The sequence below is a fragment of the Capsicum annuum genome, chromosome 8 (genome assembly GCF_002878395.1).
Source record: "Capsicum annuum cultivar UCD-10X-F1 chromosome 8, UCD10Xv1.1, whole genome shotgun sequence".
NCBI lineage: Eukaryota > Viridiplantae > Streptophyta > Magnoliopsida > Solanales > Solanaceae > Capsicum > Capsicum annuum.
The window spans coordinates 167,880,026-167,895,706 of record NC_061118.1 but is presented as its reverse complement, the minus strand read 5'-3'; the positions used below and the strand labels follow the sequence as shown (position 1 = coordinate 167,895,706).

At 35.8% G+C, this 15,681-nt stretch overlaps 1 protein-coding gene across 1 annotated transcript; it reads left to right on the top strand.

The window, feature by feature from the left end:
• The first annotated feature begins 13,293 nt into the window (after window positions 1-13,293).
• Window positions 13,294-15,384, top strand: LOC107840333 (methyl jasmonate esterase 1). The gene is made up of 3 exons (XM_016684168.2): window positions 13,294-13,899; window positions 13,996-14,127; window positions 14,365-15,384. Exons 1-3 carry the CDS (start codon window positions 13,441-13,443, stop codon window positions 14,647-14,649), a joined length of 876 nt encoding a protein of 291 aa, XP_016539654.2. The 5' UTR covers window positions 13,294-13,440; the 3' UTR covers window positions 14,650-15,384.
• Window positions 15,385-15,681: the final 297 nt, after the last annotated feature.

Here is a 15,681-nt window from a genome sequence, read left to right as displayed (position 1 = left end):
ATAATCAAATGCCCAAAAACTGTATTCAATATAAAAAAAAGAACATATTCAATATGAAATGCCAAACAAATAATACTTGGTGTGGGGGTTGCTTCAGCTAGGAAGTAAGTTAGTGTTCGCTTCTATGCATGTGTTTGAATGGAAAATGGAGGGAATTAAGTGGAAGAGAAAATTAATTGGGAGAAAGAAGCTTTAAAGTGTTTATATTTCGAAACACATTTCCACATACTAAGTGAGGCAAGAAATAAGAGATGCCTCTCCTCGTCGTCGCTCGCTTGGCTTTGGATTTGGATCGATTGATGAGATCTATCTTTTTGGTCAAAGTTTATTTGACAGAAATTTAATCTAAATACCAAAGGAAAAAAATGCAACAGTAATCCTCCATTTATGCATGCATGCAGATTTCGTAACAGTGTTTCAAACTGATGCAATTCTTTAATGAACTGATGCACTGTTTTTGAACTGATGCTTCGAAATGATGCACTGTTTCGTGAACTGGTATTCCTGTTCGGAAAAGAACATGGTCTTTGGATGAACGGACATGAATTTCCAGAAAAGACACACCATTTAAGTGAACCACTGCCACCTTTTCGAAGAGGCATCTGATAGGCTGTATAAACCTGCTTTGATCCACGGGTTTGAGATACGAAATTTTCAAAATACAAAACTCTTCTTCTCTTAAAAATATTCTGTGTGATCATTCAAACCGTTGAGTGCGTTCGTGGAATCCAATTATTTGAGGTACCGCTATAATTGGATTGAAGGCCATTTTATCCTGGGAGGAAAATTCCATAACCTCGGGTACAATGAGGGGAATTATTCCTTAAGGACACTCCGTGAACTCGAGAGACTTGGTCTAAAATTTCTGTTTCATCTATTTTCTGATATCTAACACACTTCTTGGATAGATTAGTATTAATCTTATGTTGAAGGTGTTAAAGAACTTCAAAACTGTTCTTGTTCATACATAAACTTGTTATGAAGTTGTATTAATACAGATTTTAGTACCCGTAAAAGGAAAATAACAGTTAGAAGTTCAAACACCTTGAACATCTATACTGATTGGCCAGTCCTTTGATATTAAATTATTATATTATGCATGATGCATCGTTTGTTTACAGCGAAAGAGATTATTAAATCTATACTGATTAATTTAATTTTTTATTCTCTCTTCCTCTTTGATGACTTGGTAAAGCATTAAACTTCCAAGAAACACATCCAACACAAAACTAAAATGCCCCTATATATTACCTAACATGAGGTTACCTGTTAGAGTTCGTGCCCTACTGATTATCTTATTTTCGCCTAACTGTTATTTATCGATGGAACGGGTTGCCTGACATGTTCCACTGACGTGTTCCAAGGAAGAGTAAAATAGAAAGTAAAGAACACAATATTTTTTACGTGGAAAACATCCGACTCAAAAGGTGTAAAAAACCACGACCTGCACCTCTATAGGATTTAACCCCAACTTCACTAAATAACTCTGAGCCTCAACATCGACTGATTACAAAACTCTTGTAACCAACAAATAGGAATTATAAACTCCGATTCCTTTGACTCAACAACTAGGAATTATAAACTCTAATTCATAACTACACACACCTCCCAAGGTATGCGTTCCCAAAGTCTCTGAGTTTTCCCCAACTCGAAGACTATCTCCTAATTCAGTTTATAACACACTGAAACTAATATTACATCAATAGCTCAAACATAATGAACAACTCTAAAAATCAAAGCTAAAACTCTTAGCATGATTCTATACTTAGGACCAGGTTCTTCAATGTGTTTCTTCAGTGATTGATTAGCACTTCATGAAGTCAATCTGTCGATTGTGCTTTTCTTATTTGTAAGTGCATGAGTTACTCTGAATGATGCATCTTCTATTTAAGCATAGCTCTCCAAAGAGTCATTCATTGTTTTAAACTCCTCCTTTAATCAAAACTCTCATTGCATAGAATTCTACTTCAAGTGAGACTCCTTCAATTCCAACTCTTGTCTCCTTAGTGTTGTAGTCAAACTACAGCTCTCCAAAGAGTCCTTCAAATTATACGTTTTGCATAAACTTCTGTAATTTTCAGATTTTTTCTCCTTCTACATATACGACTCTTAAGAATATGCTCAGAAGTGAAACTCCTTCTTCACATAGGACTCCTCTTTCAACTCAACTTGCTTTCCCTTATCATCAAGTGTTTGAATCAAATTCAACTTGTTCTATTCCCCACGTGATCAGTAAGTTGAAGTTTTCAGTTATACAAATTTAACTCATTCTGATTTTTAATTATTTATACCGTAGACTGCACTCTTGAACTTGTCGGATCAGTGGAACACGTATATCAATTTATTTCATTCATATTATCATTCATCAAAACTGCAAGGTTTCAACAAATTTTCCCTTTTTGATGATGACAAACTTCTTGTCTTTGTGCATACAAACATCTTCATTTGTAGGCACTCAAGTATAAAATACTAGAATGAAACAAGTTAGTTAATGGGTTTGTTCGCAACAAATTTTCATTAACATTAAAAATTAACTGCAAGTAAAAATAAAATAAACAAAAAGAATAATTTTATATAAATGAATTTTGCGGGTACAATTCCGTTATTCTCTCGATTCTTCTCTCCTAAGTTTTCCATGATTCGAGGGCCTTTGCAGCATGATTCTCAAATGTAGGATGATTTGAGCCTCCTAGAAATGTGTTTGGATCTCCAGGAATTGTCTGACAGCAGTTCCTCTTTTCGAGTTGATCTCCGGGAAGAACTCCGTTAGTCAATTCATTGAAAAGTTGTGTAGTCAATGCAAAAGCTTCCTCCAATGCTTGCAGAATGTCCTCTTTTTTTTTCTCCTTAGAATATTATATTACCCCCTATTTATAGTTGTGGGGGTAGGTGTAGTTGCTTGTGATTGGCCGAAACATGTCACTTTGACTCTTGACACCTTTTGATTGGTTGTTGAATTTGAATAAGATTTCCACATCATTTGTACATATGGCAGCGTCTCATTGGTTTTGGATTTGACTGGGATGCCACGTCACTTGATGAGTTTGGGCTTCAAAGTGAGATGGACCTTGATGAAGAATAAAATAGGCTTATTTTTTTTAGCCCAAAATAAGTTTAAACCCAATAACATATGGCTCAAATTCAAATTTTATATGAATTTGATCCAATAAATTTTATGTGTCTACAGATGCCCCCTACTTCAAGGTTGGTCGACGTGTAGGCTTGCCGAAACTTGACGGCGAGACTTGAAGTACTCATGAATGTGTTTTCACTCTCGTTATTTCAAAGGTATTTGTTTCTCCCAATGTTGATCATGTCAAATTGAAGCATGTTACATTTGGTACCGACACTTATTGCCAGATTGAAGTTTCACGTAATTGGCATCAATCCGCATAGAATCGAGAAGCTTCATTCGGTCAACACTATAGATGTGTTACATCTTCATTTTTTTTGCAGATTTATGCAAATGGTCTTGATGTCAGACGAAAAAGGTTGACATGATTGATGTTGAACCATTTAGTGCACTACTTCCTTACTGCTTGATAAGAAAGTGACTTGGAATGATCTGATTTTATACTTGACGACGCTGAAAGTTTTCCATTTTAGCTTTAGTGAGCATGTACTTGGTGTCATTCTTGCGATCTTGTGATGATGAAGTTCTGAGTGTCTACAGTCCATCGTTACAAAGCAAGCATGTGGTGCATCTCATTTGTGGGGCTCGGTGATAAAGAGGCTTCGAGTGAGAGCATCCCATTCTTTTCAAGGAGCACGTACGTGGTGCCATCCAGCTTGATAATATTGACACAGGGAGTAGCCTTTTCTGACTTTGGTGAACAAGTACTAGGCACACTTCCATAAATATATTTATTCTCCGATGGGAGAACAAAAATATGAGTTGGTTGATTCATAAAAATGGAATTCAATGTCCCATTTTATCAGCTTTGTGCAACGTCACGATAAATTTTGTATTTTGATGTAGGAGTATCGAAATCAGGAGCAATTTTTTTATGTTAGAAAATAGACTCGTAGAGCTACGTCTTACATAGGAATCGCAATCAGATTGTACCCAAATCATCCCAGATATTGCCTCAAAACTGATCTTCTAATCTCGGTTTGCAAGTTTCATCAGCTTTGCGCATCGTCATGATAAATTCCATATCTTGACGTGGAAGTATCAGAATCAAGTTCTATTTTTTGCATTGGAAAGTAAATTCAAAAAGATACATCTCACGAAGAAACCACAATTATATTGCAACCGAATTATTCCAGATATTGCTCCAAAAATAGCCTTCTAATCTCAGTTCGCTGGTTATTTCAGCTTTGCGCAGCGTCACGATAAATTCTATATCTTGATGTGGAAGTATCGGAATCAGGTTCCGTTTTTTGAATTAAAAAGTAGACTTGCAGAGCTACGTCTCATGTAGACACCACAATTAGGTTGCATCCGAATCGTCCCATATATTGCTCCAAAAATAGCCTTCTAATCTTGGTTTGCTGGTTATTTCAGTTTTGCACAGTGTCACGATAAATTTCATATCTTAACGTGAAAGTATCAGAATCAGGTTTCATTTTTTGCATTGGAAAGTAGACTCACAGATCTACATTAAGCATGAAATCCATTAGAATATAACCTCTATATTTTCTCAAGTACTTTTTCAAAGTTGCAACCTAAATCTTGTGATATTCTATTTCTCCTCAGGTTTTGGATACTTCATGAATTTCGTCATCTACTTAAAGTTTTGGGCCGCATCACTTTCGAAATATGTTAAAGGCCAGACTAGAGCAATATTCAAAGTACCACAAGTCTTTTTTTTGTTGAGAAGACTTTATTGCTTGAGCTATAATGAAGAATCCTTTTGCTTTAAGACGGCATCTTCAAAGGACTCCAAATATGTATTCAAGCTTCATACTTTTCCTTCTTTTCTTTTTATAGAGCCGTTCACAGTTTAGACTCATACGGACCAGGAGTGACATGTAGTTTAAGCTCGTGCCTTAAGGAGTATTTTGACTTACAGTTTAGACTCGTGCGTTGAGGAACGTCTTGACTTGCAGTTTAGGCTTGTGCATCAAGGAGAATTTTTGGCTTGCAGTTTAAGCTCGTGTAGCTAGGAGCAGTTTTGAATTGTAGTTTAAGCTCGTGCAGCAAAGAGCATTTTTTACTTACAGTTTAAGCTCGTGCAGTAAGGAGCATTTTGGGAAAGAATTCTTGTAATGTAACTTTCCTTCCAACCCTTTGTAATGGAGTATTGTTGTACTTTAGTTTGGTATTTATTGCCTCTATTGGTTGAAGCAGATTTGTACTTGATCTTGTGTCGATTTTTGAAAGTTGGAGTTTAGAAGTCCTTTGACATTTTCTTCTTTTGCAAGTGATCGATGTCCAAGTATCACCCTTTTTGCTATTCGAGAAGTCATTTTGTATGGATTTGCCTGTTGTTTTCTTCTAGGCTGGAACCCCAATTGGGTCAAAACTCCTAAATTATAGCATGATGATGTCTTCAACTTTTGGTGATTCCACAGAGCGTATTGCTTGTAGAACTTTTGAAATTGAACCTTTTTTATGGTCCAGTTCGGTGATAACATGATTCGCATCAACTGTATCACCATCATCAATGATAATCTTTCCCAATTGCATTAATGTCATAATGTTTTCCTTCAAGATAAAGCATTTTGTGGTTTGATGACCAATAATACGGTGAAATTTACAATATTTAGGATCGTTGACTTTGTTTGATTCTTCGGGTCGCTTTAACTTAGGAAGCTAAATGACTTTTTTGGCTAACAACACGTCAAGAATTTCAGGAATATCAGAGTTGGAAAAAGGATATACCCTTTCTTGTAACTCTTTCAAGGTTGGTAGATATTTCACCTCATGCATTTGTTGCTTTGGATCTTCCTCTTTTAACTTTTGTCTTGTAAGGGACTTCATAAAACTTACAGTTATCGTCATAGATTCCCCAATTTGATCTCCAGATGAGTCATTAAATTTCGTGACTTTCTTCCTAGGATAAAAAAACAGGTGACGCCATTCTATGACTTGCAATACTTAGCTCCATGTTATGAGCGTGCGTAGCTAATTCTTCAAAAGTTTGAGGCTTAATTCCTTGGAGGATATACACAAGGCCCTAACACATCCCTTGAATGCAAACTTCAATCGCAAAAGTTTAAGAAAGTTGATCCTTGCAATCAAAGTTCAATGTTCGCCATCGATTTATGTAATCCAGTACAGGCTCATCTTTGCTTTGTCTTGTGTTTGTCAACTCCATCATGCTAACCATATGACGGGTACTGTAGAAATGATTTAGGAACTGACTTTTTAGTTGCTCCCAACAATCAATTGATCTAGACTCCAAGCCTGTGTACCAATCAAAAGCGTTGCCTTTCAAGGAGCAAACCAATTACTTGACAAGAAGATCACCATGTGTACCAGCACTGTGACAAGTCTCAACGAAATAAGCGATGTGTTGCATTGAATTTCCCTTTCCAACAAATTGTTGAAACTTTGGTGGTTGATATCCAATTGGCATCGGTAAGCCCTCGATTCGCTTAGAATATGGCTTTGAGTATCCTACAAAACTTTGTGACAGACCGCTATATTGTGCCTTGATGGTGTTTGCAATCATATCTTGCAGTTGTTGAACTATTAGAGTAGCCACTGAAGTGGATCAATCATCGCAGTAATTGTCACTTGTCTTGATGAGAGATTCACCATCAACTTTATTTCGCGGTGTTAGATTATATTTGACTTTCCAGGATTGTAGCGATCTAACTTGCTCATAAGTCGGGCGATTTGATAATCTTTATCACCAACGGACTTCTTCAAGGCTTCAATGGTTTGCTCCATCATTGAAAACTTCTCGTTCAAGTCAATTGCATCAACCGTGAAGGTGTTGAATTTCGTTGAAGTTGAAGAATTTATTAGGTTTTCAGATTCTCCAAAGTTGCAGCCAGTTTCAGATGGTTCATCTGATAACATAGATGTAAAGTTTCCCCCAGGGGTTGTAGTTACTGCCGAAATTTAAGATTTTTTCCTTTTTGTCATCTCCAAAATGGTGAAGTATTGGGATCCATCCAAAGCACAAGCATTGAGATTGCGTCGATTGATGGGGCCAACAAGTTTGATCTCAGTAGACGTGGCAGTAGTAGACTTCTTGCACAAAACTTCATTGATTTTTCTGAAGTCCATTATAGTAGTTGAATATGTGATTTCCTTTGACTTATAGGAGGAAGAGATGAAGAGCAGAACTGGTCCCACTGGGTGTGCCAATTTGTTCGCAACAAATTTTCATTAACGCTGAAAATTAACTGCAAGCAAAAATAAAATAAACAAAAAGAATAATTTTATATAAATAAATTTTGTGGGTACAATTCCGTTATTCTCTTGATTCTTCTCTCCTAAGTTTTTCCATGATTCGAGGACCTTTACAGCGTGATTCTCGAATGTAGGGTGATTTGAGCCTCCTAGAAATGTGTTTGGATCTCCAGGAATTGTCTGACAGCACTTCCTCTTGTCGAGTTGATCTTCGGGCAGAACTCCGTTAATCAATTCGTTGAAGAGCTGTGTAGTCAATGCAAAAGCTTCCTCCAATGCTTGCAGAATGTCCTATTTTTTTTTTTTCTCCTTAGAATGTTATGTTACCCCCTATTTATAGTTGTGGGGGTAGGCCTAGTTGCTTGTGATTGGCCGAAACATGTCACTTTGACACTTGACACCTTTTGACTGGTTGTTGAATTTGAATGAGATTTCCATATCATTTGTACATATGGCGGTGTCTCATTGGTTTTGGATTTGACTGGGATGCCACGTCACTTGATGAGTTTGGGCTTCAAAGTGAGATAGACCTTGATGAAGAATAAAATAGGCTTATTTTTTTTTAGCCCAAAATAAGTTTAAACCCATTAACATATGACTCAAATTCAAATTTTATATGAATTTGATCCAATAAATTTTATGTGTCTACAGGGTTATAAATATTGCACAACCCTCTTATCTTCCCCCTTTTGGCATCATCGAAAATTATTTCAATGCAATAATATACTAGCTAAAGTCATTTGTTATGCTATTCATGGCCACTGGGTCTATCACCAAAACAATCAGACAAAGACTTTAGCCAACATAGTAATGTATTAAAGAGCACAAAAATATGAGTCAATTTAGCAAAGATAACCATTCCATTTAACTACCAGAGCATGTTCCACATTAAACCTAAGCTAGTACTGAACAAAGCAAAAAAACTGAGCAAAGAAAAATGGTATAAAAATGGGACATGGCTAAGGCTACGAATAGTGAGGAGATGATGAGGAAGGTGGAACAGATGTTATCAACTGTGTCAATTGACGAATGACTTCAACATTTTCATCCTTTTCACAATCAAGGTCAAGCTTCAAGGTCATGATCCTAGCCTGAAGGACCACTTATTCCGCTTCATGACTATCAGATGCAGCTTCTAGTTCAAAATTTATCTCAGCCAAATCAGTTTTCTTCTTTTTTTTAATGAGTTTTAGCCCTCCTTATTGAACCAGATAGAGAAGCATGATTCATTTATTCAAAAACATCCATTGTTGTTTGAAAAGTCAAACCTAAACTAGGATTGAGAAATCCTAAAAGATCTGAGCTAATTAGGAACTAAAAAAGGAGAGCATGTTTCTTTTCATTCTTCAAAAACATATGCTGCATGTGATTGATGATCAAGCTTGGAAAATCCATGGTACACAATTGATATTTTGGTTAAGAAAGAAGAAGGATTTTCTGGTGTAAGATTAACACATTTGTGCACACCCATTTGGAGAGAATCAAAGAAAGTTTAGTCAATAATTCATTAGCTTTATTAGATAATGAGAGGATGAAGTGTATGGAGTTGAACAGGTGTGCTCAACTGTTTCAACTTAGACAGTCTATGCTTATGTCAGTGTAGAACATACCTGATAAGAAGAACTTTGTGGTCATAATTGCTTGCTTGTACCTATTTTTCTGCACAATATAATATAAAATTAGGTTACAAAAGTAAAAAATCTGGAATTGGGACACACAACTAAATGTGCAAAACTGAATAGAATAACTTTTAGCTAATAAGATTAGGAAGAAAAATGATTATTCTAGTCAATCATTGAGGGGAGTTCATGCAATTTTAATCATCCCCAAGTCTAACCTATTCCTTTCAAAATGCTCTCTACTTTGTGTCTTTGGTGCTTCTCCAGTCAATTAAGTAACCCATATAGTCAACATTTTTATAGTCCTCAAGAGTGAAATTGCTTTCCTTTGGATACCATAGTCTCAAGCCATTGATTCCCATGGGATATCTTAAGATCCTTTTGACATCACCAATTCTTATGAACTACCAACAAAATTACCAGCAACTTGTGTTGGTTTTATTGATGCATCCATTTATTTATTTGTTGTTCCCTCGATCAATATGCTCTCAGTCTATACAACAGTTGGACCAGGTAGTATAATATGTTCCTGTGCATGCTCATCAGTTTCACTATCATTTTTTTTCATTTTTTTTAAATCTTCCTTGCTTCCTCCTTACATGAGCACTACAAATCTGGCCATCTTTCAAATGATCCATTCCCCCTTTAAATGTGGCGAGTGAAAGAAACTTTATTTTCTTCTAGTCTTATACCTTGAGCAAGCTTTATTTATGCAAAAATTTTGCTTGCCTCCTACTCTCACGTCAAAATAAATTAGGGGTTAACTTTAGGCACCCAGACAAACTTGGGTCCTTTCTTATGAGTAAATGGATGAATCAGATTTCTTCTAGCCTATGCAGGCAACAGGTTACGTGACATGTTTCTCTGACCAGGTTTAGTTATCCTTTTCTTGGTCTGAGATAGTTTATTTTCCAGATTTAGACTACTGGATCTGCTTTTGGCAGCAACTGGACATTCAGTGGTTGGATGTCTAAGGTTTCCACAGATATAGCACAAGTCTTGATAAGCATCAAGACTTTTGTGAAAAATCAAACCAGCTTTTTCACTGTGATATCTTTCACTCAACTTATGAACAATTCTTGAGAAATTTGTCCACCTGTTTGCTCTTTCAAGGTCAAGTTTTAGTTTAAAGACTTCTTGACCTAGTTTATTTACCATTTCTGTTGCATTATTGCACTCTTCTTTGTACTTGACTAATTCAAGTTCAACTTTTTCTTGTTCTTTACTCTTTGTGTTTTTTCCTTTTTCAGATAGTGTCAATTTTAGAACTTCAGACTTAAGATCATTATTTGAAGAATCAAGTTGCTCAACCTATTTCTTGATAGAGCAGTTTTCCTGTTCAACAATGTTCTTGCAAGCTTCTAAATAAATAAAATCAAATTTGATTCTTGCAAGACTGTTGAACAGCTCATTCCTATCAAAAGTTGATTCTTGGAAGTCATCAATTAGTGCACTTATCAAGGAAATAAGTTTTGTTTTAGAAAACAAATGCAAATTTTCTTTAAGTTCAAGCATACTTACCTCAGAAGTATCATTTTCTTCCTCCAAGTCTGAATCTCCAAGAGCCATGAGTGCTACTTCATCAACTTCATCATCATCTGAGTCAAATCCCCAAGCTCCTACCATTGTATATTTTTTCCTCTTTTTAGTTTTTTCTTTCAATTCCTTTTTAGCCCTTTCCTTTCTCCATTCTATTTCCCAGATAGGACAATCCTTGATATGATGATCAGTTTTACTACACTTGTAGCATCCATTTAGATTGTCATTTGACCATTTCTTGCTACCTGTTCCCTTCTTTTTTTTGAAGAATTTGCTGAAGTTCTTAGCTATAAAGGCAACTTGTTCTTTATCAACTTCAATTTCTTCATCTCTGTAAGATACCTTCAGAGCTAAGGTATCCTCTGGGGCTACCAGCACTTTAGTTCCATCGATTTCTATTTCATAAGTTCTTAAATTCCTCACTAATTTATCCAGGGTCATGCCTGCAAGATCCTTATTTGCTTCCCTGATTGCAGTCACCTTAGCATTCCACTTTGATTTTGGTAATACCCTTAGTACCTTCTTGACTTGTTCTTCTTCAGATATATCTTTTCCTAAGGAGGTCAGCTCATTTGTTAAGGTAGTAAACCTTGTCATCATCTCATGCAAGGTTTCATTCTCCTTTATCTTAAATGCCTCATACTCAGTGAAGAGAAGAGAAATTATGAATTTTCTTACTTGAGATGTGCCTTCATGAGCATTTACTAGAGCGTCCCAAATTCGCTTAGCAGTGGTGCATGTTGATACCCTGTTGTATTCAGCAGGTCCTAATCAACAGACCAAAATATTTTAGCCTTAACATTTTTCTTTAATGCCAATAAGTCATCAGGAGTGAATTCACTTCTTACTTTCTTGACCTGTTTCCCATCTTCTAACTTCATTGGAATAGTAAGACCATCAGTGATCCTATTCCATAACTCATAGTCTTTTCCTTGAATGAATGTTTCCATCCTAGCTTTCCACCAAATGAAGTGAGAACCATCAAAGAGTGGAGGTCTAATAGTGGATTGACCTTCACTGTGATCAATAGGTGGTGTGGAATTCATCATATTGATCTTTGTCTAAAGTGCCAACCCTTTTTAAGACAACTTCGCTCTGATACCACTTGTTAAAGTTCATGCCCAACTAATTATCTTATTTTTGCCTAACTGTTGCTTATCGATGGAACGGGGTTCCTGACGTGTTCCAAGAAAGCAGTAAAACAGAAAGTAAAGAACACAATATTTTTTACGTGGAAAACACCCGCTCAAAAGGTGTAAAAAAACATGACTTGCACCTCTACAGGATTTAACCCCAGCTTCACTAAATAACTCTGAGCCTCAACATCGACTGATTACAAAACTCTTGTAACCAACAAATAGGAATTATAAACTCTAATCCCTATAACTCAACAACTAGGAATTATAAACTCCGATTCCTTTGACTCAACAACTAGGAATTATAAACTCTAATTCATAACTACACACACCTCCCAAGGTATGCGTTCCCAAAGTCTCTGAGTTTTCCCCAACTCGAAGACTATCTCCTAATTCAGTTTATAACACACTGAAACTAATATTACATCAATAGCCCAAACACAATGAACAACTCTAAAAATCAAAGCTAAAACTCTTAGCTGGATTCTATACTTAGGACCAGGTTCTTCAATGTGTTTCTTCAGTGATTGATTAGCACTTCGTGAAGTCAATCTGTCGATTGTGCTTTTCTGCTTTGTAAGTGTGTGAGTTACTCTGAATGATGCATCTTCTATTTAAGCACAGCTCTCCAAAGAGTCATTCATTGTTTTAAACTCCTCCTTTAATCAAAACTCTCATTGCATAGAATTCTACTTCAAGTGAGACTCCTTCTTCAATTCCAACTCTTGTCTCCTTAGTGTTGTAGTCAAATTACAGCTCTCCAAAGAGTCCTTCAAGTTATACGTTTTGCATAAACTTCTGTAATTTTCAGATTCTTTCTCCTTCTACACATAGGACTCTTAAGAATATGCTCAGAAGTGAAACTCCTTCTTCACATAGGACTCCTCTTTCAACTCAACTTGCTTTCCCTAATCATCAAGTGTTTGAATCAAATTCAACTTGTTCTATTTCCCACGTGATCAGTAAGTTGAAGTTTTCAGTTATACTGATTTAACTCATTCTGATTTTTAATTATTTATACCGTAGACTGCACTCCTGAACTTGTCAGATCAGTGGAACACGTATATCAACTTATTTCATTCATATTGTCATTCATCAAAACTTCAAGGTTCCAACATACATAGTACTACCTCTGTTTAAAAAAGAATGACCTAGTTTGACTTAGCATGACATTTAAGAAAATAAAGAAACTTTTGAATCTTGTGATCCTATATTAAAGTTATGTCAAATGTACCAAATGTTCTTTAATCTTTGTTTGCATTTAATTGACAAAAAAAAAAATAGGCGTGAAGAATTACAATGTATTGACTCTTTTTCTTTTCTAACTATGAAGTACTGAGAGAAAAATAAAAAGTCACGGAACTACTTCTTTGAGGATTTTATCAAAGGACTATTGCGTTTAAATTTGCCGTTAAGAATTTCACCTCAGTACAAATTTCTTTAATGAAGAAGCCAAGCTCTACATGTCTAGCCAGCTACAGAGGAAAAAAACACCAAGAAAAAAACTCTTGGATGACAAAAGATAGAAACAAGAAAGAGACAAGGAAAAAGGAAAAAACAAAAAGAGAGCACGATACGAAAAGTATAATATGGAGTACTTTTCTCTTTTTAGTAAAATTTGAGTACTTTGAAATTTTATCTTTTCGTGCTCTCAATAAATCACAAATTACTTGTTTGAGTGTTTTAATCAATTGGCTACCTTCCATAATATGTCCAATGTGCGGCTTATAATTTCACAGGCTAATTTTATCATCAGCCCATCCATGTTGAAAAATTCACTAAATGAATATGAATAATAGCATAAACCAAACTCCTCTTATTATAAAGTTGCCTTGTAATGGTTCATATCATGTGCTCATCCTTCAAAAGAAGGAAAAAAAATATGGAGAAAAGCAGGTCACTGTTGCCATATGCAAATGCAACCTTGTCAGAGCCTAAAGCTATGAAACACTTCGTGCTAGTTCATACAGGAGGCTATGGAGCCTGGTCCTGGTACAAGATTGTGGCATTGATGCGATCTTCAGGGCATAATGTAACAGTTCTTGACTTGGGTGCTTCAGGAATCAACCCAAAGCAGGTCCTCGAAGTCTCACATTTATCGGATTACTTTAGTCCGCTAATGGAGTTCATGGCTTCACTTCCTGCAGATAAAAAAGTAGTTCTTGTAGGCCATAGCGTTGGTGGACTCGCCATTTCTAAAGCCATGGAAACCTTTCCAGAAAAGATTTCAGTTGCTGTATTTCTCAGTGCTCTAATGCCTGGTCCAAGTTTCAATCCATCCACCGTCTGCACTATGGTACCAATTTTCCATATTCCCAACTTTAGTCATGAGATGATCTGTTATGCATGTTTGCTTAAGCTTTTAAATGTTTGAAACTAAACTTTGTCATAGGCATCCAGTGCAGTAGTACCTGAACTTGATAATCGTGTTACATATGACAATGGACCTGAGAATCCTCCTACTACCCTCATCCTAGGTCCCAAGTTCTTGGCAACTAATGTTTACCAGCTGAGCCCAATTGAGGTAAGCAAATCATATTACAAATATATACTGTAACTGAAATAATTAATAAATTTTTCTATTCTGGTCATGAGAATGACCCTGAAGTGACTGACTAGCTTTTTTTGCCAAAAATTATTAGTAGGCATCACTTACCTGGAAGATTTTGATAGTTTATCCAAATAACAGATCTATTCAAGTACCTAACCGCAACATCAACTAGGGACTGATTTAAATCATGTTTTTCCTTCTTGGTGTTAGGATTTGGCGCTGGCCACTACACTAGTAAGGCCGCTATACTTATACAGTGTAGAAGAGGTTACTAAGGAGATAGTTCTTTCAAGCAAATGGTATGGATCAGTTAAGCGAGTGTCCATTATTGTTACTAAAAATAATGCTCTGAAGGAGGAATTTCTAAAATTAATGATTGAAAAGAATCCACCAGATGAAGTGGAAGAGATCCAGGGCTCTGACCACATGACGATGATATCAAAGCCCCAAGAACTTTTTACTACTCTTCTGAGCATTGCCAACAAGTATAGCTAAAAGTTGTTAAGTACGAAGAATAAGGGAGACACGGGTGTGAGGCTGAGAATAAAACTTCAATCAATTCACATATTTGATGCATTTATATTGCGATCTCGGTTCTTCCATAGATGTCCTAGTTAATTTGAAATTTCAAGCATTTTCTATCAGTTGTTATTTCCTTCTTTGTAATTTCATTGCTTGGAATTGACATCAATAAACGACCTCTAGTTTCTGTATAATTACTGAGTTTTAGTTCAATGTTGGTTCAGGACCAAACAGTCATAAACATCGTCAAAGGGGAGGACATAGAAGCTGTTGCTGTAAAAGTAGAACAATATGAATAAGGAATATGCTGTAGATGAACAAAAGCTCGACGATGCCACTGATGCTGCCATTTATCTCAATCCACAACTTTATAAATGAACAAATAGTGCAGGAACCGGGAATTATTGTGCACAAATGTAGGTCACAACAGCAGAGCGTAAGGATTCCATGGCAATCAAACCTATGCAGTTTGGAGGGCAGCCCACATTAGCCACAGCCCGTGAATGCAACTCATCCTCGCGTAATTTCATGACAACAACGTAATTCTATTGTTCACAAAAATATATTGGTGGCCTAAGGCGAAAATCAAGCGGATACCTTAAATTTGTAAGAAAAAATAATTTTCTTTACTAACTCTATTTTAAAAATTATATAATCGATTTGTTCTAATTATTCTTTTTTAAGTAATAATATAAATAATGCATTTAATCTTCCTTGAGACATAATAATCTAGATATATGAACTTCTAATAATTCCTTTTTTCATATGAAAAATTTATTTTTTCTATAAATAATATTTAATTTTTTTAAAAAAATTTATTATATATTATCGTGAAAAATGAAGCCCTCAAATTTGGAGACCTAAGGCGGCCGACTATTATTTTTATAAGGTAGAGCCGCCCCTGCTCGGAAGGAGACTAGTTTTGATTAGGGGTGTGCAAAAATCGAACCGACCGATAAATCGAATCGATAAAAATGTTATTAGGTTATTGGGTTAACAATTTTT

Bases quoted from the DNA above. Each gene is read 5' to 3' on its own strand.
- LOC107840333 (XM_016684168.2), top strand. From the start codon at position 13,441: ATGGTTCATATCATGTGCTCATCCTTCAAAAGAAGGAAAAAAAATATG. The intron at 13,900-13,995 runs GTACCAATTTTC...ACTTTGTCATAG, and splicing joins CATCCACCGTCTGCACTATG to GCATCCAGTGCAGTAGTACC. The intron at 14,128-14,364 runs GTAAGCAAATCA...TCTTGGTGTTAG, and splicing joins ACCAGCTGAGCCCAATTGAG to GATTTGGCGCTGGCCACTAC.